Below are 24,461 nucleotides of genomic sequence, written 5' to 3'. Positions count from 1 at the left end.
GCTTATTAAAGCTTGCCAGAGGGAGCTCAGATATCCTGTACGCGATATCATGAATATATCCCTGATGGAAGGGCATTTTCCAGCACCTCTTAAAGAGGTGGTGGTCCGCCCTCTCCTGAAAAAATCAACGCTAGATTTGGCCGAATTTGCACACTATTGGCCGGTCTCGAATTTACCCTTTTTGGGTAAACTCATTGAGAGGGCAGTGGCATTGCAGATACAGAGTTTTCTGGAGGATGCTTCCGTTCTTGATCCCCATCAGTCTGGCTTTCGCCGGGTCATGGGATGGAGACAGTGCTGGTTGCTCTGGTGGATGAGCTTCAGTGGCATCTGGACCGAGGTGGCTCGGCAGTACTGGTGTTGTTAGACCTATCGGCAGCGTTCAATACAGTTGACCATCAGTTGCTGACTTGCCGTCTCGCCGACACGGGGATTCAGGGGCTGGCCTTACAATGGCTTTCCTCGATGGTCGGGGACAAAGGGTGGTGATTGGGGGTGATCTGTCCCAGAGGCACACGCTTGATTGTGGGGTGCCTCAGGGGGCAGTGCTTTCCCCGATGTTGTTCGACATCTACATGCGCCCCCTTACCCAGATTGCCCAGAGGTATGGGTTGGGTTGTCACCAATATGCTGATGACACCCAGCTCTATCTACTCATGGACGGTTGGCCTGACTGTGTCCCAGAAAATTTGGACCTGGCGTTACAAGCCGTGGGTAGATGGCTCAGGCTGAGTAGATTGAAACTAAACCCAGCGAAGACAGAGGTCCTTTGCTTGGGTCGACGTGGTCCAGGAAGGGAAATTCCCCTACCAGCCTTTGACGGTGTGCCACTGACAATGGCACACAGGGTCAAGAGCTTGGGGGTACTACTGGAGCCTGCCCTGACAATGGAGGCCCAAATAGCAGCCACTGCTAAGTCTGCATTCTTTCATCTTAGGCGGGCAAGGCAGCTGGCCCCTTTCCTGGAACACGACGATCTGGCAACAGTGATCCATGCAACGGTCACCTCAAGGTTGGACTACTGTAATGCCCTCTACATGGGGCTGCCCCTGTGCCGAACTCGGAAGTTGCAGCTAGTGCAGAATGCCGCTGCCCGACTGTTATTAGGGCTCCCCAGGTGGGAGCACATTCAGCCGGGGCTCAGGGGACTGCACTGGCTGCCAATAATATACCGGGTTCGGTACAAGTTGCTGGTTATTACCTTTAAAGCCCTATATGGCCTAGGACCTGCCTACCTTAGGGACCGTCTCTCCCCACATGTTCCCCAGAGAGTGCTCAGATCTGGTTCTCAAAATCTACTAACAACCCCCGGGCCGAAGGAGGCCCGTCAACCAGGGACAGGGCCTTTTCAATTACAGCCCCTTGCTGGTGAAACCAGCTACCGGAAGAGGTGAGGGCCCTGTGGGATCTTGGGCAGTTCCGTAGGGCCTGTAAGACAGTCCTCTTCTGGTTGGCATATAACTGACCGGTACCTGAAAAACCCCAAAGGAAGGTTGTAGGATAGCACATTGATAGATTGTTTTCTTGTTTTAACTGCTGTAAACTATTTAATGTATTTTAATATTCATTAACCTTATTAGAATTTTATGTTGTGAGCTGCCCTGAGCCGCCTCGGTGGGGAGGACGAGATATAAATCGAATGAAATGAAATGAAATCTCCAACGGTCAAATCAGTTGCCAGGCAGAAGTCTCACCTGGCCCCACCCACTTTCTAAAAATAATTAGTAGGCCCCAAGAAAGGGGTCTGCCACTTAACTCTTGGCACATAGGCTCTGACCTTACACCTATCTTGATCAATTCTGGACCATGCGACATACAATAAGACACTGGATGCAATATTTATGCCCTTGATTAAGACATAAGGCTGTAGAATAAGAGGCCTCAAGAATATCTTTAAGCCTTTGTCACTTCATTAAGTTTCCTTGTGGTCCAGCATGGTTCTATTGTTTTGTTCTATTCGGTAGTATGAGCCAATATGTGTACTTACCTTTCTGACCTCTGAAGAAGACCAGTCTAGGTCGAAACGCGTCTGGTCTAGTTGAGTGGGTTCCCATTGTGGTTTTATGATTGTACATAGGATAGAGGCTTATGATGGGCTAGGCTTCCCAGTCCCCAGGTCCCAGCGGGAGATTCCCTGGTTTTACTGGCTTCCCCTGCCCCTGGCCGGCGGGGGAAGCCCCGCCCCCACAGCCACCATACAGCTCTAGATCTCCCACAGGTTTAGAAATCTGCCTCCGTTCCTGAGGACTGGAAGGTAGCAAATGTCACCCCCATCTTTAAAAAAGGTTCCAGAGGAGATCCGGGAAATTACAGGCCAGTCAGTCTGACTTCAATACCGGGAAAGTTGGTAGAAACCATTATCAAGGACAGAATGAGTAGGCACATTGATGAACACGGGTTATTGAGGAAGACTCAGCATGGGTTCTGCAAGGGAAGATCTTGCCTCACTAACCTGTTGCATTTCTTTGAGGGGGTGAACAAACATGTGGACAAAGGAGACCCGATAGATGTTGTTTACCTTGACTTCCAGAAAGCTTTTGATAAAGTTCCTCATCAAAGGCTCCTTAGAAAGCTTGAGAATCATGGAGTAAAAGGACAGGTCCTCTTGTGGATCAAAAACTGGCTGAGTAATAGGAAGCAGAGAGTGAGTATAAATGGGCAGTCTTCGCAGTGGAGGACGGTAAGCAGTGGGGTGCCGCAGGGCTCGGTACTGGGTCCCATGCTCTTTAACTTGTTCATAAATGATTTAGAGTTGGGAGTGAGCAGTGAAGTGGCCAAGTTTGCGGATGACACTAAATTGTTCAGGGTGGTGAGAACCAGAGAGGATTGTGAGGAACTCCAAAGGGATCTGTTGAGGCTGGGTGAGTGGGCGTCAACGTGGCAGATGCGGTTCAATGTGGCCAAGTGCAAAGTAATGCACATTGGGGCTAAGAATCCCAGCTACAAATACAAGTTGATGGGGTGTGAACTGGCAGAGACTGATCAAGAGAGAGATCTTGGGGTCATGATAGATAACTCACTGAAAGTGTCAAGACAGTGTGCGTTTGCAATAAAAAAGGCCAATGCCATGCTGGGAATTATTAGGAAGGGAATTGAAAACAAATCAGCCAGTATCATAATGCCCCTGTATAAATCGATGGTGCGGTCTCATTTGGAGTACTGTGTGCAGTTCTGGTCGCCGCACCTCAAAAAGGATATTATAGCTTTAGAGAAGGTGCAGAGAAGGGCAACTAGAATGATTAAAGGGCTGGAGCACTTTCCCTATGAAGAAAGGTTGAAACGCTTGGGACTCTTTAGCTTGGAGAAACGTCGACTGCGGGGTGACATGATAGAGGTTTACAAGATAATGCATGGAATGGAGAAAGTAGAGAAAGAAGTACTTTTCTCCCTTTCTCACAATACAAGAACTCGTGGGCATTCGATGAAATTGCTGAGCAGACAGGTTAAGACGGATAAAAGGAAGTACTTCTTCACCCAAAGGGTGATTAACATGTGGAATTCACTGCCACAGGAGGTGGTGGCGGCCACAAGTATAGCCACCTTCAAGATGGGTTTAGATAAAAATATGGAGCACAGGTCCATCAGTGGCTATTAGCCACAGTGTATGTGTGTATATAACATTTTTTGCCACTGTGTGACACAGAGTGTTGGACTTGATGGGCCGCTGGCCTGATCCAACATGGCTTCTCTTATGTTCTTATGTTCTAAACCTGCAAACAGGTCCGTTTCAAAATGTGTGCGGGTCTGTGTGCCTTTAAAGTTGAGCAGGACTTCATGGGAAGGGTCAGTCCCTTGGTTTGTTTTGCTTTCGTTTCAGAGGAACTAAGAGTGGGTGTGGGTGTAAGAGAGAGAGAGCAGCGTAGCTGCTGTTTTTTTCCCATGTTGTTGTAGAGGAACCAACTGGTAAGTGTATGTGTGTGTGTGTGAGAGAGAGAGAGAGAGGGTTGCCAATCCCCAGGTTTGGAGGCTCTCCCTCCCCCACCTTAGGGTCATCAGAAAGCGGAAGGCGGGGGGGGGGATGTCTATTGAGCAATTACTCCCTATGGAGAACGATTCCCATAGTGGGGAATTGATCCACGGGTATCGGGGGCTCTGGGGGGGGGGCTGTTTCTTGAGGTAGAGGCACCAAATTTTCAGTGTAGCATCTAGTGCCTCTCCCCGAAATACCCCCCAAATTTCAAAATGATTGGAACAGGGGGTCCCTCCAGGGACCTGCGGGGGCCTCTCCACTGCCGGCGCTGGCCTCTGGAGGCCTCCAGGGACCAGCGCCGGCTGCTCCGCGGCCTCTCCGCGGCCTCCGCTGGTCGCTGGAGGCCCTCCAGAGTCTCTGGAGGGCCTCCAGCGACCAGTGGAGGCCGCGGAGAGGCCTTCGCTGGTCGGCGCTGGTCGCTGGAGGCCCTCCAGAGTCTCTGGAAGGCCTCCCGGGACCAGCGCCAGCTGCTCCGCGGCCTCTCCGCGGCCTCCGCTGGTCGCTGGAGGCCAGAACCGGGACATTCCCGGGCGCCCGGGACGGTCTGGCCACTTTACCTCCACAACAGACACCCTGTGAGGTGGGTGGGGCTGGAGAAGACTCTCACAGCAGCTTCCCTTTCAAGGACAACCTCTGCCAGAGCTATGGCTGACCCAAGGCCATGCTAGCAGGTGCAAGTGGCGGAGTGGGGAATCAAACCCGGTTCTCCCAGATAAGAGTCCGCACACTTAACCACTACACCAAACTGGGTCAAACTAGGCAGCTTTTAAAGCTTTTTGTTATTTTGTGACATAGGAAAATATCTGTACTGTTAAGAATGAATTTTTGTTAACCTTTGGTTTGGTGTCAGTGGCTTGCAAAGGGACCAGTGCCTGTCAGCCCTAGACAGAAGACGGTGTGAATGCCGTAAGCATCTCTTTGGTTATCTGGAGACTGTTGACCCCTCAGGGCAGGAGTGGCCAAACTTGCTTAACGTAAGAGCCACACAGAATAAACATCAGATGTTTGAGAGCTGCAAGACATGAATGTCAGATGTTTAAGATCAGGAAGGAAGGCAGGCAGGCAAATAGATGGGGAAGGAGGGAGAGGTGGAAAGAAAGCAACTTTGGCTTGACATGCATTCCCTAAGCCACTGGCTGGCTCGACTTGGAGAAGTGACAAAGAGAGAAAGAAATGCTTTCTCCAAGCCAGCTGATGAGGTGGGGAGCTTCAAGAGCCACGCCATATGTGTGAAAGAGTCACATCTGGCTCCTGAGCCACAGTTTGGCCACCCCTGCCTCAGGGGAACCAAGGTGGATTGGGCCCTGTAAAAAAATACCAGTCTGGTGGCAGCAACCTCGGGGGAAGGTGAAAGAGCTTTGCCTCCCCCTTGATATTAGACTAAAAGTGTCCTGGTCGTACGTTCCTAGACTAGCCTCCTCTCAGGGAGCTGGGAGGTGGGGCTAGAGGGTCTACTGGGCGCCACACACCCATTCAATCCCCTCTTTTTTTTTTTATCATAGAGGCCTCCATTTTAAAGCACAGCAAACATACATACAAAACCACACATTCATTTATCTCTGGAATAAAACACACCCCAAATATGTGCAGAGTGAAACATTAGAGGATCTTCCCGCTCCTCCTGTATTGACGTAGATGGCTTTAAACTGGAATTGGAAATGTATCTTGGGGGAGTGTTTATTTTACCACAAATTCTTTGCTCTTTGCATATCTGATTAAATGACATTACTTTGGCCTGCAGCCTAGAAAACCAAACACGATGGATTTTTGTTTCCTCATTTAGGATTAAAATTTAGCTCAAGTCTGTCAAGGGAAAAAAAATTAATACCTCTCCCACCAATATCTCTGCTCTTCTAGGACATTTCAGTCCCGAATCAGACTAATCGGAAGCTTCTAATGATTTATCAAGGTTTCAAAAAGGCAACAATATCCAAGAGGACAAGATTTTTTAAAAGGTTTTTTTTTTACAGTGAAATCGATACTTTTAATAAAGGATGGCAAAGAAAGGGCCATTTGATCAGACGGACTGATCAAGAAATCAAGACGGAAGAACATAAAATGGCCTTGATTGCTACGCTTATGAATTAACTGATTTAAATAAAAAGTACTAAGAATAAAGACAAAAATATTTCTACACACATCCATCCACAAACATCCATTAAATCCCAAAGGGTACCCAACTAGAGTCAAATCCTAATGTAGATCTTTGACTCTTTCGGCTGAGGATTTAACATAGGGTTGCCAAGTCCAATTCAAGAAATATCTGGGGGCTTCGGGGGCGGAGCCAGGATACTTTGGGGTGGAGTCATGAGAATTTGGGGGTGGGGCCAGGAGCAAGGTTGTGACAAGCAAAATTAATTCCAAAGGGAGTTCTGGCCATCACATTTAAAGGAACTGTGCACCTTTTAAATGCCTTCCCTTCATTGGAAAGAATAAATTATAGAAGCACCTTCCTTTGGGGCTCATAAAATTTAACCTCCTGGTCCAATCTTTTTAAAACTTGGAGGGTGTTTTGAGGAGAGGCACTGGATGCTATGCTGCAAATTTGGTGCCTCTCTCAAAAACCAGCCTCCCCAGAGCTGCAGATACACACAGATCAATTCTCCATTATATTCTATGGGAATCGGTCTCCATAGAGAATAATGGAGTGCCCAGAAAACATCTCCCTCCCCTCCCTCTGCTTTCTGATGACCCTGAAGCAGGGAGAGGGCTTCCAAACTGGGGGATCCCCTTCCCCCACCTGGGGATTGGCAACCCTAATTTAACGATTGTTGCAACTGTTTCATGGTCTCTGTACTACTGCTTTAAAGAATTTTAAACGTTAAACATGAAGTCACTCTAGCACATTTTTATCTCCCTCCAAGCAGCTCCGAGAAGCATACAGGTTTTCCCTTGCCTCATTTTATTCTCACAACAACCCCGTGTGGTAGGTTAGCTTGAGAAAGACAAAAGAAAAAAACAAATCTTGTCCAGTGCAGTGAATTTCACAGCAAAAGGGGGATTTGAACATGGGTTTCCTAGATCCTAGTCCAAAATCCTAATCACTACTCCACAACATGGGCACGTACAGGGCTTTTTTGTAGCAGGAACTCCTTTGCATATTAGGCCACACACCCCTGATGTAGCCAATCCTCCAAGAGCTTGCAGGGCTCTTCATGCAGATTGGCTACAACAGGGGTGTGTGGCCTAATATGCAAAGGAGTTCCTGTTACAAAAAAAAAAGTCCTGGACTCGTAGCTAAAGTGGGGCCCCTCCCAGCCCCTCTAACTCTCAAGCAAAGGACCCAGCCCCAGCATTTACAACCCTGCCACGTTCTCATGCGTGTTCCTCTCTCTCTCTTTTTGCTGGCCACTGCTGCCACATGCCCTCTCCTTCTAGCTATCTCCACCAATGTACACTCTTCGAAGCTCTCATCCTCGGCCTGATCCTATCACAGCTAAGCTAGGCAGGCATGCAGGCAGTGTCCTCCAGTCAGACGCGGCTTCTCTCTCTTGCCTGCCTCTTGTATCTTAAAAGGTAAAGGTAGTCCCCCTGTGCAAGCACCAGTTGTTTCCGATTCTGGGGTGACGTTGTATTACGACATTTTCACAGCAGACTTTTTATGGGGTGGTTTGCCATTGCCTTCCCCAGTGCTCTACACTTTCCCCCCAGCAAGCTGGGTACTTATTTTACCGACCTCAGAAGGATGGAAGGCTGAGTCAACCTTGAGCCAGCTACCTGAACCCAGCTTCTGCCGGGATTGAACTCAGGTCATGAGCAGAGCACTTGGACTGCAGTACTGCAGCTTTACCACTCTGCGCCATGGGGCTCTTGTATCTTGCCCCAGAGCAAAACGTTACACTGAACAGCAGCCCATCAAACATGAACCAATAAGAAACATCATTAAACTGCCAAATTAAGTGCAAATAGAAGAAGAAGATGATGTAGGATTTATACTCCACCCTTCACTCTGAATCTATGTTTTTAATAATATCATAAATAGAATAGGGTCAGAGACCCCAATAGTGCTATACAATCGTTTGGAAATAAATCTTAATTTAAGTCTCTAAGTCAGGGGCGTTTCCTCCCTTACAAAGTTCAACCGCAGTTCTCAGACTCACAATCCCAATTAAGGCCTCTAAATCATGGGAGTCACCCCCCTGTGGAAAGTTCAACGACGATTCTGAGATGCCCTTTAGCAAAATATGCTCGCTGGTGTTTGCTCAGAAGGGCAAAAGATTATTCAACAGCTGGCTATACTTGGACACAATGTGCTTTCATTCCTCTTTCTTATATCAAGCAGGTAGTGTTTGCTCACAAAGGCAGGAGGTTATTGGACAGCTGACAGTATTTTGCTGGGGTGTGGTTTCATCCCTCATTCTTATATCCCAACAGTTGCCAAAAGTAACAAAGCAGGACACACCTCCCACTAAATGGCTGTTTTCAGGGCTTTTTTTTGAGCAGGAACGCACAGGAACGCAGTTCATAGAATCATAGAGTTGGAAGGGACCTCTAGGGTCATCGAGTCCAACCCCCTGCACAATGCAGGAAACTCACAAATGCCTCCCCCTAAATTCGCAGGATCTTCATTGCTGTCAGGTGGCCATCTAGCCTCTGTTTAAAAACCTCCAAGGAAGGAGAGCCCACCACCTCCAGAGAAAGCCTGTTCCAATGAGGAATCGCTCTAACGGTCAGGATGTTCTTCCTAATGTTGAGCCGGAAACTCTTCTGATTTATCAAAGAATTCAGGTTTTCACGGCTGGTAACATCATTAGGGTTTGTAGAATCTTTCGGGATCAAGTGCCGTGTTCTACTGGAGAAAGTTTTCCTTCCAGACGTTTCGTTCTCAGCTGCGGAGAACATCCTCAGTGGCGTTGCAGCCGGAGCAGGCGCTCAGACCTTCTTGGCTGCTGTGCATTGAGTGGGGCCAGGGCTGCTGGAGAGCTGCTATTTGTAGGCTGGAGGGGGTGTGATGAAAGGGCAATTGTTTTGTGGATGTGCCCATTGTTTGGTGGGGCCACATGCTGCGCTCGGCCAAAGATATGAGAGATCCACTTTCAACCCCTGGAGTCTACAAAATACCCTGCTCCTGTGGTGCAGTCTACATTGGCACTACCCAACGCAGTTATCAACACCCGTCTCTCCGAACACAAGAGACACTGTTGCTTGTTTCAGCCAGAAAAATCAGCTGTAGCTGAACATGCACTTCAAGAAGGAGACCACGTCATCCACTTTGAAAGAACTGAAGTCCTTTCTACGGTCTCACATTATCATACTCGCCTGAACAGAGAAGCTATTGAGATTTACAAACACCAGCACAATTTTAACAGAAAGGAAGAAGGCATTTTCATCCACCAATCTTGGTACCCAGCTCTGCAAAACACCCAACAGGCTATAAATTGCAGAAAGTCTCAGAACAACCAGCAAATTCCACAGAACAATCAGCACAGTCAACAACCATCTTCCTTATCTTCAAACCCCTTCCAACCTTCCCAGCAATTAACACAGAACAATGGTCACATTCAACAGCCAGTTTCCTTATCACTACCCTTCCAGGAAGCCCCACCAAACAATGGGCACATCCACAAAACAATTGCCCTTTCATCACACCCCCTCCAGCCTACAAATAGCAGCTCTCCAGCAGCCCTGGCCCCACTCAATGCACAGCAGCCAAGAAGGTCTGAGCGCCTGCTCTGGCTGCAACGCCACTGAGGATGTTCTCCGCAGCTGAGAACGAAACGTCTGGAAGGAAAACTTTCTCCAGTAGAACACGGCACTTGATCCCGAAAGATTCTACAAACTCTTCTGATTTAATTTCAACCCATTGGTTCTGGTCCTACCTTCTGGGGCCACAGAAAACAATTCCACACCATCCTCTAGATGACAGCCCTTCAAGTACTTGAAGATGGTGATCATATCACCTCTCAGCCACCTCCTCTCCTGGCTAAACAACCCCAGCTCCTTCAACCTTTCCTCATAGGACTTGGTCTCCAGACCCCTCACCATCTTCGTCGCCCTCCTCTGGACCCGTTCCAGCTTGTCTAAATCCTTCTTAAAATGCGGTGCCCAAAACTGAACACAATACTCCAGGTGAGGTCTCACCAGAGCAGAGTAAAGTGATACCATCACATCACGTGATCTGGACACTATACTTCTGTTGATACAGCCCAAAATTGCATTTGACTTTTTAGCTACTGCATCACACTGTTGTCTCTTATTCAGCGTATTATCCACTAAGACCCCTAGATCCTTTTTGCACATACTACTGCTAAGACAAGTCTCCCCCATCCTATAACCATGCATGGTTTCGGCTGGCTTGTCATCAGGGGATGTGGCTTAATATGCAAAGGACTCCCTGCTGGGCTTTTTCTACAAAAAAAGATGTCATGGGGTGTGGCCTAATATGCGAATGAGTTCCTGCTGTGCTTTTTCCTGCCAAAAAAGGCCCTGGCTGTTTTGTATATCCAACTTCATCAACTGTTTTGCATATCTTTCTGCTTGGTCTTGAATGGAACCCGATGAGAATAAAACTCTTGTATGCGCAGCTGTGGAAACAAGAAAAAATACCAGAGAAATGGGACTGGATTGTCAAAGTTTTATCGTGGAGTGAGATGGACAAATTAACAAGAACTTTAAGAGACTATGATTTGGATGTTTTTAAAAAGGAGTGGAAGAAATTTAGAGGATATCTAGAGCAAGAGTGGAATGTAAAAAGACATTGGACAATTTTTTAATATGAATGTGAGAAAAGAAGGATACTGAACTTTGATTGATTAAGGGTACCTTTATAATTGAATTTAAATATATAACCTCGGCGGGAGTCTAGTTATGGAGGGAGGGGGGATTGAAAATATCATAAGGGTTACAGTTAGTAAGGATATAATTAAATAATGTAACCATATGTTATCAATAAATTGTTTTAACTAGAGAATAAAACTCTTCCTATATGGACTCAACCTGCAATACCCACAATATTTCCCATCTCAGAGGTTCTTCTGATCTGCTATTGGGGTCTCTCACCGCAGACCACTTATGGTATTATTAAAAACACAGATTATATTTGCACTTAATTAGGCAGTTTAAAGACATTTATTATTGGTTCTTGTTTGATTGTCTGCTGTTCAGTGTAACTTTTTGCTCTGTTCCTTTTACAATGAATACTCTAATCCAGGGGTGTCAAACATTCGGCTCGGGGGCCAAAACAGGTCCCAGAGGGCTCCTATCAGGCCCCTGAGCAATTGGCTGTCATCTGCTTCCTTTTCCCTCTCTTTTGCTTCCTTCTGCATAATACCTTGTTTTGCAAGGCTTGCTCAATTGCACAGGAGCTACAGAGCAAAACCTCTATTATCTCCATTGGCTGAGGCTCCTCCCTTGGGAATGAAGAGGGGTGGAATAGCTTGCTTTGCCAGGTTCTCTCAATCGCACAGCAGAGCTACTGAGCCAACCCTGTCTTCCTTCTATTGACTGATGTTCCACCCCACCCCCCATTCCCTTGGGAAGGAAGGAAAGAGCAAGACTTTCCTTTGCTCAGTTCCCTGGATCCGATGGGAGAAATACAAAGAAAGCGCCTTTAAGACCAATGAGTGCTAATGTTTTAAGAATGTTTTAAGTTTTTTAAAAAATATATTTGTGTTTGTGTTCTTTATAAAATTTATATTTCTGCTACCTAATCTTAAATAGGTACACATGGCCTTGCCCGATATAGCTCGGCCCAACCCGACATGGCCTGGCCCCTCGAGGTCTCATTTATGTCAGATCCAGCCCTCATAACAAATGAGTTCGACACCCCTGCCCTAATTGGTGATAATCTTGTATCTTGCAAGCTGCTTAACTCCAAGCTGGCAAGTCAGATGCCGCTGCATCTTCAAGATCCCAGACTCCAGGTGGGGACATGGAAAACATTATAAAGTAGCTTGGGGGGGAGTGTGCTGTAGTCTGTAGATCATTTTATAGCAGTATGGCAGGTGTCCTGTAGTCTGTAGATCTTTCAGATGCCTGCATTTGGGGAAGCAGTGGATGCCAGGCTCCAGGTAGAACCTGGAGATCTTTCAAATGCCTGCATTTGGGGAGGTAGTGGATGCCAGACTCCAGGTGGGACTGGAGATCTTTCAAATGCCTGCATTTGGGAGGGGGGGGAGAGATGTGGATGCCAGACTCCAGGTGGAAACGAGATCTTTCAAATGTCTGCATTTGGGGATTAGTGGATGCCAGACTCCAAGTGGGACTTAGAGTCTTTAAAATGTCAACACCGTCTGCATTTGTGGGGGTAGGGATGCCAATTTTTAATAGTTTTTTTTAAAAAAAATTAAAATAAAACACATACTTCATTTTGTGACAAACAAGACCTGTAATGGTTATCGTTTTTAAAATAAACTGGAAACATTTTTGAATTATAAATGACTCGACTTCTTTATTTACTTCTTTATTGCTTGACTGGTTATGACTTTAAAGTATAAGCCTTCGACAACATAAAGTATAAGCATTGTTTGTGCCCCACTAAATGAAAATTCCAGCTCCTGTTCCCTGATAAATGAAAAATCCTGACTACGGGCCTGCCACATCACTCCTTTACTGCTAGCTTTTGTCGTAGTATCTGTAGCCCCCAACACCTTAGGCCCTAAGGCTTGCAGGGAAGGCAGGATATAAATCCAATAAACAATAAATAAATAAATAAGGTTGCCAACCTCCAGATAGTACAAAGGAACCCACGGAAAAAGATAGTCAAAAATAATAAGCCATGAATGAATTAACTAAGAAGAAGACTGCAGATTTATACCCCGCCTTTCTCTCTGATTCAGAGACTCAGAGCGGCTTACAATCTCCTATATCTTCTCCCCCCACAACAGACAACCTGTGAGGTGGGTGGGGCTGAAAGGGCTCTCACAGCAGCTACAACTCCTGCGATAGCTATGGCTGACCCAACTAATCACCACAGTTGTAGAGAAACGGCTGCTCGGGTTGACAGTACCTGTCAGAGGTGATTTATTCATCCGTGCCAACATGAATATTTGAAAATGATAAAGCTGCGAGCGGTATTTGTACAAACACTTTATTATTAAGGACGAGCACAAGCATTTTCTTCTGGCTGATTGCAGAGTGGATGAGGAGACCAATTGCGCTTTAATAGACTGTCAATGAAATGAAGAGATGATGAGATTTCGAGACGGTGGAATTTGCCTTTTGTGGATTGAGTGCACTGTACAAAACTGGACATTTATTTATTTGTTTGTATGTTGATGACAGAAATATAGAGTATTAGGTGATCGCCGTCAAAAAAGAAGAACTTGCCTATATTGTAGTGACACCACGAAAATGTTTTTAAAATCTTAAATTGTAATTACGTATGTTTTATTGGTTTTTACTGGTTTTAACTAGTGAATATGAATGTTGTCAGCCGCCCTGAGTCCACTTGTGGAGAGGGTGGGATAGAAATTTAAAGAAAGAAAGAAAGAAATTATTGAAATTTATATATTTGAATTGGTGATTAGTTAATTCATTCACAGCTTATTATTTTTTACTCAACCTCCAGGTAGTGTCTGGAGATCTCCCATTATTACAACAGAGATCAGTTCACCTGAAGAAAATGGCTGCTTTGGAAGGTGGACTCTATGGTATTATACTCCAATGAATTCCATCCCCTCCCCAAAGCCCACCCTCCTCAGCTCCCACTCCTCAAATCTCCAGGTATTTTCCAACATAGATCTGGCAACTCTACTTGTTATCAACTTGGTAATGGCCAGAGTTATTCATTTGCCCCTGTGGTGAAATGATGGCTCAACCCACAGGTTACATGTGTTCAAATTACCACTTTGAGAAAGACATGTTTTAACTTGAATTCTGCTAATGGTCAACTGTTAACTTCCCAGGTAGACAAAAGGCTGCTCTTAGAGATTTTCTAGCTTGCTTTCAGTCTGCCTGGGGGAAGTAGCTAATGGAACAAAACAGTTATTTTCCCCTCCGGTCACATAAGGACTGGTGGGAATAAACTCGTAGAAATCACCTAAAGGGAAGAAACTAGTAATTTCCCCTCAGATCTGATCAAGCTGAAGGGAAGGAATTCTGTTTGGGGAGGGCAGACTCGCCTGGGAATGGCGGATATTTCAGGAAAGCCCCCTCAGAGACTGGGGAAGGCCGTCTGTGATGGTGCTCCAATAGAAGAACCTGCAGCATGACTGAAGAAAGAAGTGTGGCAGACTGAACAATTTCATACTATTCTGTCTACCTCTTCTAGGGTTGCCAATCCCCAGTTGGGGGCAGGGGATTCCCCCAGTTTGGAGAGTCATCAGAAAGCAGGTAGGCGGAGGGAAATGTCCACTGGGCACTGTATTATTCCCTATGGCAGGGGTGGCCAACGGTAGCTCTCCAGATGTTTTTTGCCTACAACTCCCATCAGTCCCAGCCATTAGCCATGGGAGTTGTAGGCAAAAAACATCTGGAGAGCTACTGTTGGCCACCCCTGCTCTATGGAGACCAGTCTCCTTAGGGTATAATGGAGAATTTATCCATGGGCATCTGGGGGGCTATTTTTTTTTCAGGTAGAAACACCAAATTTTCAGCATAGCATCTGGTGACTCTCAAAATCCCCTCAAATTTTCAAAAAGATTGGACCAGGGGTCCAATTCTATGAGCCCCCAAAGAAGGTGCCCCTATCCTCCATTATTTCCAATGAAGGGAGGGCATTTAAAAAGAACACAGTCCCTTTGAATGTGATGGCCAGAACTCCCTCTGGAGTTCAATTGTGCTTGTCACAACCAATGTTCCCTCTAAGCTGCAGAGTCTTGTGAGCAAAAATTCTACTTTGTGAGCTACTGGCATTCAAGTTGTGAGCTCCTGCATAAATTATTGTGCTCTGGGGCCATTTTTCATGAGCTAAGACAAAAATGTGTGAGCTGGAGGCTAAAAATCTGTGAGCTAGCTCATGCTAATTCAGCTTAGAGGGAACACTGGCCACAACTTTCCTCCTGGCTCTACCTCCAAAGTCCCGAAATATTTCCTGTGTTGGACCTGGCAACCCTAACATAGACAGGCTTAAGTCTATAATTTTATTTTTCCTTGGCAGGTCTCAGAAGCTAAGCAGGGTCAGCCATGGTCAGTACCTGGATGGAAGTCCACCAAGGAAGCCCAGGGTCACTACACAGTGGCAGGCAGTGGCAAACCACCGTTGTCCTTCTCAGCTTGCAAACCCTGTGGCGTGGCCATAAATTGGCTGTGACTTGATGGTACTTTTCACTGCCTCCATAGTTTTTGCTCAGTGATGTGCTTTTGCAGTTTGAAACCAAACACCCAAACTACAAATAAGATCCCTTCCTTTGTTTCCTTTGATTGTTATTATCTGCAAGCACATGAAAAGCTACCCCAGTGTAAGTGCCAGTAGTGGTTAAGTGCACCGACTCTTATCTGGGAGAACCGAGTTTGATTTCCCACTCCTCCACTTGCACCTGCTGAGATGGCTTTGGGTAAGCCATAGCTTCCATAGAAGCTGTCCTTGAAAGGGCAGCTGCTGTAAAAGCACTCTCAGCCCCACCTACCTCACAGGGTGTTTGTTGTGGGGGTGGGGGGGGGAAGGTAAAGGAGATTGTGACTGCTCTGAGATTCAGAGTATAGGGCAGGATATAAATCCAGAATCATCTTCTTCTTTTTTGTGTTTTTTAAATTGCTATATAGGATGGATGTGGACCTTTTTGTGCATTTGTTATAGATTTGGATGGATTATATGCCTTTCCGAGGAAAAGTCCTTTAGAAACTACTTCACAGGTTGACTGCTTTTGTTAGAGGCTTGAATACATCCAGACACAGCACCCCACAACAATTCATTGAAAGAAGCACTGAAAGAGACGAGATACTGCTTAATTTTTTTTATTTGTACTTTAGAGGACCAGCACCAGCACTTCCATTGAGACTGGAATATATTTGAAGGACTGTTCTTTTTGCCCTGGAAAGAACGAAATGCACTGCATCTGGAATAACTGAACCGTTACTTTTGTACTGGAAAGAACTATATGCATTGCATTTGGAATAATTATGCATACTGCACTTAAGTTTTCACATTGCTTATAATGTATTGGTATGAACTGTTCTAGTTTGCCTATTGAAATCAGTATATAATGCGTCGGCTATTCTTAATCAAGGCTGGTTTTGGTTGTATTTTCTGTACCGTGAATGTCTTTTGCCCACGACCTCCAGGTGACTGACACTTTGGAAGTTGGACTCTATGACATCATGCCCCAAACCCTGCCCTCCTCAGACTCCACCCCCCAAAATCTCCAGGACAGCGGTGGCTTTCTTTTCAGATGAGTTAAACTGGAATCTCTTAAAAACTTCTGGTGGCAGCAAGTAGCAAGGGATCCTGGAGAGTAGAACTCCTCATTGAAGTCTACTGACTTGGAAATCTAGGCTAGCTGTGTTCAGGGCTGGCGCGTGGAAGTAGGCCAAGTAGACGTCATCTGGGCGTGAGCGGTGTGTGTGCGAATACAAACACTTGGGGGGCAGAAATTAGAGACTCGGCCTAGGGGTGCAAACCCCCCTAGTGCCAGGCATGACTGTGTTAAAAAATTCCACATCCATTGTGGTAGAACAGAGGCACCTGCACAGCGATGTCTTAACACAATCTCTGTGACCTGGTCGCCAGGTCCCTCCTGGTCAACATTAGGGAATATGAACATATGAAGCTGCCTTATACTGAATCGGACCCTTCACGGTCCATCAAAGTCAGTATTGTCTACACAGACTGGCAGCGGCTCTCCAGGGTCTCAAGCTGAGGTTTTTCACACCTACTTGCCTGGACCCCTTTTTGGAGATGCCAGGGATTGAACCTGGGACCTTCTACTTCATTCATTCATCCATTCATCATTTTATTTATATCCCGCCCTCCCCGCCGAAGCAGGCTCAGGGCGGCTAACAACATGAATCAATACATTAAGTTATACAGTGACATTTAAAACAAAAGTATTTAACAATTGATTAAAATTCTAAAATTCAAACATTAATAAATTAATAAAATTAGTATGCTGGTGCTATCACAATGGATGGTAAATTTATTTAGCAGTTTCTCTGTTTAGTCGGTGAAGGCCATCCGAAAGAGGGTGGTCTTGAACTGTTCAAAATCCCGCAGGGCCCGCATATCTTCTGGAAGCTGGTTCCATAGCTGTGCAGCCACAACAGAGAAGGCCCGAGTACGGGTACTCTGTAGTTTTACCTCTTTCGGCCTGGGGATAGTCAGTAGGTTCTTCCCTGCTGACCTCAGTGCTCTCTGGAGTTCATATGGGGAGAGACGGTCCCTAAGGTAGGCAGGTCCTCGGCCATATAGGGCTTTAAAGGTAATAACCAGCACTTTGTAATGAATCCAGTATATAACTGGCAGCTAATGCAGTTCACGCTGCCCCGGCTGTATGTGCTCCCCCTTTGGGAGCCCCAGCAACAGTCTAGCAGCCGCGTTCTGCACCAGCTGCAGCTTCCGGGTTCGGCACAAAGGCAGCCCCATGTAGAGGGCATTACTTACCAAGCAGATGCTCTACCACTGAGCCGCCTCTCAGTCTCCATGGCCAGTGGTTGACCTGTTCTGCACAAATCTGTCTAATCTCCTTTTTAAAACTGGTTCTTTCTGTGACAGTCACAGCATCCTCTTGCAGAAAATCCCACATTTCAATCACTCTCTTTATAAATAACTATTTCCTTTTGTCCACCCTGAATCTGCAAAGATAGGGTTACCAAATCCTGGATGGGAAACTCCTAGAGATTTGGGGATGGAGCCTGGGAGGACAGGGACCTCAGTGGGGTACAGTACAGTGGCATAGAGTCCACCCTCCAAAGCATCCGTTTCCTCCAGGGACACTGATCTCTGTAGTGTAGAGATGAGCTGTAATTCTGGGAAATCCCCAGGTCCCACCTGGAGGCTGGCATCTCTGGCACCTGGACTTCATCCCGTCTTATTTATTTATCTGATTTGATTTATATCCCGCCCTCCCCGCCGAAGCAGGCTCAGGGCGGCTCTTGCAGATTGCTCTTGCTACCTTCTCCGAGGCTGCAGCCTCTTTAACGGAATGAAAGAAATAGTTCTTTTTCAGAAGCCAAGGAGAGGGGGAGGGTGGTTTTGCTGGCAATAGTATTGAAGAAAAAATAATCCTTTAGCATGACTAACGCCATTTCATAATGCTGCTTGCTCTGCTTGCTTAGGAACAGGGCTTTTTTTTCTTTAGCAGGAATGCACAGGGACGCAGTTCCAGCCAGCTCAGCACAGGGGGTGTGGCCTAATATGCAAATGAACACATGAAGCTGCCTTATACTGAATCAGACCCTTCTCGGTCCATCAAAGTCAGTATTGTCTTCTCAGACTGGCAGCAGCTCTCCAGGGTCTCAAGCTGAGGCTTTTCACACCTATTTGCCTGGACCCTTTTTAGTTGGAGATGCCGGGGATTGAACCTGGGACCTTCTGCTTACCAAGCAGATGCTATAATACTGAGCCACCTGCTGGGCTTTTTCTACCAAAAAAGCCCTGCTTAAGAATGAGCTCTTATGTCCTAGGAGCTGGCAGAATAAGCTGGAAGCTTCAGAAGCGGTTTCAGCCAGCTCAGCACAGCTTCTTATCAGTAAAGACCCCAAAGAATATAGGGAAATATTCTTAGGGTATGCGCAGTACCCTACCAGCTACACTAGCAAACCTCTATAGATGATTGGATGCAGGGCCAGCGAGTGGGAGTCGGCCGGTAGGTGGCCAACTGGGGCGCCACGAGGCACCCCCTCTCTTCATGCCCCGTGCACGCTGCCTTCCGGGCTTTGTTGAGGCTTCTGGAGGCTCAGGCGGCCTCAGAAGAGTTGGGGGGGGGGGATGACAGTGAATTTAGCCATGCGGGGGGCAGAGAAGCGGGATCTGGCCTGGGGTGTAGGAACCCCTAGCACCGGGCCTGATTGGATGCGCTGAGATGCCATGCTACGTAACTGGTGAAACAGAAGCGAAGCAAAGATGACATAAGCTGGAGTATAAAATATAAAAGAGCAAGAGTCCAGGAACACCTTAAAGACAAACAAAATGTGTGGCAAGCAGGCCAGGAGCCTTCTGAAGATTCGGAAGTCTCTGATGAAGTGAGCAGTGACTTGTGAAAGCTCTTCCCTTGCCGCAAATTTTGTTAGTCGATAAGGTGCTACTGGACTCTTATTCTTTTCTACTGCTACAGACTTACACAGGTACCTATCTTGGAGTATAGATGCAGTCAGGACTTTTTTTGGTAGAAAAAGCCCAGCAGGAACTCATTTGCATATTAGGCCTCTCCCCCTTGATGTCACTACTGTTTAAAATAGGACTTTTTCTACAAAAAGCCCTATTTTAAACAATAGTGACACCAAGGGGAGTGGCCTAATATGCAGGGATTCATTAGCATATTAGGCCACACCCCTTGACACCAAGCCAGTCGGAACTGTGTTCCTGCTCAAAAAAAGCCCTGAATGTAGTATCTTGGAGAAGGAGCAAGAAAAATGTTTTTTGTAACTTCTGTAGTTAGGAAGGATTCGTTGGCTGTGGCACAATAAAGTTGTCTTAGAAATTTTTCACCGTCTCAGTGTGACTGTTGGATTAAACGGCCCCTCATTCAGGACCCAAATATTCTACTGTCAGGATCTTCACAGGCTGACCTATCTGCTCAGGACAAAGGGCGTTCCACAGGCCCATCACCTGATGTTTTGCCAGCTTTGGTGGAGTTTCATGGTTTAGCTCTGTCAACAGGCTGGTCATGCAGCTTGTAAAGTCCAACCTGTGGGAATCTCTGCATTTGCTTTCTGCTTGGGTTGTGGGACGTGCTTATCTTCTGGAAGCAGGCTTAAGTCTGCCTTTCCCCAACAAAAAACATACTTTCTCTGAAAGAACTCTTCTGTCCAAACATTCAGCCCCACCCTGCTTGGCTCACGGGTATATTTTGGAAGGGCTCTGTCGCTCCCAATCCTTTGGAGACTTCGGGGCAGACCTCACTGAGCTTTGGTTCTCCATTTCCCCTGAGACCATTCTGCGATCAGCCATCATGAGGAAGATACTCCTCTCATTCGTCCTCCTTGCCAGCCTCTTGGGCTGTCTTGCCCAGAGAGGTGGGTGCCATACTGAGTGGTATATGCACGGGTGCCACAAGGCTTGCCAGTGCCCAGGTCTGGGCAGGGGATCTCCTGGTTTTGCAGGCTCTTCCCTGCCACCAGTCAGCTGGCAGGGAGAAGGTGGGGAGAAGCCTGGCCCCAGCAGCCAGGATGTGCCTTAGATCTCAGGCAAATTCAGAAGCCTGAAATGGCTTCTGTTTTCGAAGGTGTGTGTGTACCTTTAAATTTGAGCAAGACTGAAGCTGGGGGGGGGGGGGCGGGAAGCAGGAAGAGCCACATGTGTGTGTGTGTGTGTGTGTGTGAGAAAGAGAGAGAGGAAATGAGAGACCTAATCCCTCTGTTTGTTTTGCATTCCTTTTAGAAACTGTGCAGTAAAAGGGATAGTAAATAGTTAACTAGAACTTGAGTATGGAATAGAGCAGGGGTGGCCAGCGGTAGCTCTCCAGATTTTTTTTGCCTACAACTCCCATCAGCCCCAGCCATTGGCCATGCTGACTGGGGCTGATGGGAGTTGTAGTCAAAAAAACATCTGGAGAGCTACCGTTAGCCTCCCCTGGGATGGAGGAAAACTCCCCCCCCCTCCAAGACCTCTCTCTCTGTAAGTTGTTTGAAATACAGCAGATTGTTATATTCAGCAACTCTGGTGAGTAAAGCTATCTATACCATTGCCACAGGAAGATCACAAAAGTGTGGGCATGCAAACCATTTAATTTGGCTGCTCTGTGTGTGTGTGTTTGTGTATGTGTGTGTGAGAGTTAACTTTCATCTTAGTGGAAGTGCAACTGTTGTGGAACCATCTGAATACAAAAAGAGGAGGAAATGAAGACTGTATTCAAGGAAACTGTGCTGTATTTTTATTTGCTTTAGGGAATGGGAGATCTCCTGGCTCCATCCCCAAAGTCCCCAGATTTTTCCTAAGTTGAAAATGGCAGCCCTACACAAGGGTGGGGCACAGGCCTTAACAGATTCACCTTAAATTTTTTTCTTCAAAGAAGTTTATACATTTTTAAGTTTCCATGGAAAGACCTAGAAATTGCTAGGGATATGTCTTCCAAATTTTTTGTTTTTATTTTAAAGTGGTTTTTCATTTTCACTGTATTGGTAACTTTTGTTTTTACTGCTTTGTTCCATTTCTGGTTCCCTCCCACTGCTGACTGCTCTCTTCTCCTTCCTTCTCCTCTTTTTCTTCCTCCTTTTCTTTGGGGACTGGAGATCTCCCCCTTTCACAACTGATCTCCAGCTGGCAGAGAACAGCTCCCCAGAGAAAATGGCCGCTTCGAAGGGTAGATTCTATGACATCATACCATGCCCCTCCCCTCCCCAAACCCTGCCCCCTCCTGACTCCACCCCCAATGTCTCCTGGTATTTTCCAACACAGACCTGGCAACTCTACTCCTTCTCCCCAAAACTGTTTGGTGGGGAGCTGTCCTGGTTTGCTTCTACCACTGAAGAATGGCTCCAGGCTGTGGGTGGGGGAGAACAGACCCTCTTAACTCCCTGCCTCAGGGCACTCAAAGAAATCTTTCCTAAGGAGAACACAGGGAACTACATTTCCCAGGGAACACCAAGGCACAAGGAAGGCCAGGGTGTAGAAAGATTTTCCTTCCTCCTGTCTGCTTTTGGCCGCCAAGCAAGAACCTGTTCCACAGAAATGTAAGAAGATAAATTAGTGGCACAAGTGCTGGGGGGACAGGGACTAATTGCCTAGTTTTAATTGTCTCAAGAGGAATAAAAAGAGCCATCCTTTCTGGCACTGCCCTCACCTGATTTCAGCCAAAGCAGATTTTTGAGGCATCTCTTCAGGCAAAGGGTGGCAAGACTCAACATGGGGTTGGGTAAGTTCACCAACTTCAAGTTTAGAAATTCCTGGAGATTTGGCATAATGGAGCCTGGAGAGGGCAAGGTTTGGGGACCTGTGCAGGGTATAATGCCAGAGATTCCACCCTCCAAAGCAGCCATCATTTCCAGGGGAACTGATCGTTGTAACCTCTAATTCTGGGAAATTTCCAGGCATCATGTGGAGGTGGGTATAAACCTAGGTGAAACACAATTCTTTTTTGGTACATCCCTTCGCTGCCACCAACATTTGCCCAAAGAGAAATTTGGAAGTTTGAGGTCAGAGGGAACAGAAAAAAAAACAGAGGGTCAGAAAAAAATATAGTTTTCCAGTATGCCTAGCGAGATCCTGAGAAGAGGGAAGGCAACATGATATAGTCTGATCTCATCATGTCTCCGAAGCTAAGCAGGGTCAGCACTTGGAGGGAAGAACACCAAGGAAGATTCAGCAGAGGATGGCAAGGGGTTGTCCTTGAAAGGGCAGCTGCTGTGAGAGATCTCTCAGCCTCACCTACCTCGCAGGGTGTCTGTTGTGTGTGTGTGTGTGGGGGGGAGATAAAGGAGATTGTGACCACTCTGAGATTCAGAGTATAGGGTGGGATATAAATCCAATATCATCATCATCTTCTTAAGTTGACTGCGATATCTCTAATTCCCTTCCTCAGATCTTGAAAAGAAGGCGTTAATTTTCCCGGGAGCGACCAAAACGGCACATGTAGTCTTGAAGACCACAATACAACGTCCTTTGACCAGCCTCACACTCTGCGTGAGGTTCCACACAGGCCTGACCCGCAGCTACAGCCTCTTCTCTTACGCCACCAAGAGCCACAGCAATGAGATCCTCCTCGTGGCGCTGAATCCCAAGCAATACAAGTTTCATCTGGGGAGTCATGAGGTGATCTTCACCGTTCCAGAAGCATTGAACACCAACTCTGTCGAGAAGCACGTCTGTGTGAGTTGGGAGTCTGCCACGGGCCTAGCGGAGCTCTGGGTGAACGGGCAATCTTTGGGCCGGAAGAACTTGGTGAAAGGACACTCTATCCGACCAGGGGGATCCATTGTCCTCGGCCAAGATCAGGATTCCGTTGGAGGCAGCTTCGACATCCAGCAGTCCTTTGTTGGGGAGATCCTGGGCGTGTACATGTGGGACCGTGTTCTGTCTCCTGACCAAGTAGGCCCGGCCTTGTACAACACCAATCTCCCCAGCTCCGTGATTAACTGGAAATCGTTAAGCTACAAAATCGAAGGGGATGTTTTTGTGAAACCTGCTCTTTCTGCTGTCTTCAGAGCTGTTGAGTAGACTTTGCAAAAAAATGTCATACAGGAGGAGTGATTTCCTCAATGTTTCTTCGCTTTGGTTCAGCAAAGATTGCTTACTCTGTCGGTTTCAGTGCTTCCCACCCAATGAGAAAACCTCCGTGAAAATGGTCAATTCTGCATTCTCCAATAAAAGACTGTGCTTTATTTGTTCATGTCGCCTAGTTCTGGCAAGAGCGGCAGCCTGTCTCTCAATACAGTCAACAGGGGTCACAGGGTAATCTTGCCAACTCTGGGTTGTGAAGTTCCTGGAGATTTGGGGTGGAGCCTTGGGAGGGTGGAGTTGGGGGGGTTATGCTAGAGTCCACGTTCCCAACCACCCTTCCCACCCCCCACCCCCCCCCGGGCAACTGGTCTCTGTAGTCCAAAGATCATAAGAACATAAGAACATAAGAGAAGCCATGTTAGATCAGGCCAATGGCCCATCCAGTCCAACATTCTGTGTCACACAGCGGCCAAATATATATATATATACACACACACACACTGTGGCTAATAGCCACTGATGGACCTCTGCTCCATATTTTTATCTAACCCCTTCTTGAAGGTGGCTATGCTTGCGGACGCCACCACCTCCTGTGGCAGTGAATTCCACATGTTAATCACCCTTTGGGTGAAAAAGTACTTCCTTTTATCCGTTTTAACCTGTCTGCTCAGCAATTTCATCGAATGCCCACGAGTTCTCGTATTGTGAGAAAGGGAGAAAAGTACTTCTTTCTCTACTTTCTCCATCCCATGCATTATCTTGTAAACTTCTATCATGTCACCCCTCAGTCGACGTTTCTCCAAGCTAAAGAGCCCTAAGCGTTTCAACCTTTCTTCATAGGGAAGGTGTTCCAGCCCTTTAATCATTTTAGTTGCCCTTTTCTGAACTTTCTCCAATGCTATAATATCCTTTTTGAGGTGCGGCGACCAGAACTGCACACAGTACTCCAAATGAGACCGCACCATCGATTTATACAGAGGCATTATGATACTGGCTGATTTGTTTTCAATTCCCTTCCTAATAATTCCCAGCATGGCGTTGGCCTTTTTTATTGCAAACGCACACTGTTTTGACATTTTCAGTGAATTATCTACCATGACCCCAAGATCTCTCTCTTGGTCTGTCTCTGCCAGTTCACACCCCATCAACTTGTATTTGTAGCTGGGATTCTTGGCCCCAATGTGCATTACTTTGCACTTGGCCACATTGAACCGCATCTGCCACGTTGACGCCCACTCACCCAGCCTCAACAGATCCCTTTGGAGTTCCTCACAATCCTCTCTGGTTCTCACCACCCTG

General features: G+C 46.7%; 1 protein-coding gene across 1 annotated transcript; it reads left to right on the top strand.

Moving 5' to 3' along the window:
• The first annotated feature begins 19,956 nt into the window (after positions 1 to 19,956).
• On the top strand, positions 19,957 to 23,323 carry LOC132583243 (C-reactive protein-like). The gene is made up of 2 exons (XM_060254915.1): positions 19,957 to 20,020; positions 22,525 to 23,323. The coding sequence occupies exons 1-2, from the start codon at positions 19,957 to 19,959 to the stop codon at positions 23,157 to 23,159; spliced, it is 699 nt and encodes a 232-aa protein (XP_060110898.1). The 3' UTR covers positions 23,160 to 23,323.
• The last annotated feature ends 1,138 nt before the right edge of the window (positions 23,324 to 24,461 follow it).

The sequence above is a fragment of the Heteronotia binoei genome, chromosome 1, assembly GCF_032191835.1.
Source record: "Heteronotia binoei isolate CCM8104 ecotype False Entrance Well chromosome 1, APGP_CSIRO_Hbin_v1, whole genome shotgun sequence".
NCBI lineage: Eukaryota > Metazoa > Chordata > Lepidosauria > Squamata > Gekkonidae > Heteronotia > Heteronotia binoei.
This window is presented reverse-complemented; position numbering and strand designations above follow the sequence as displayed.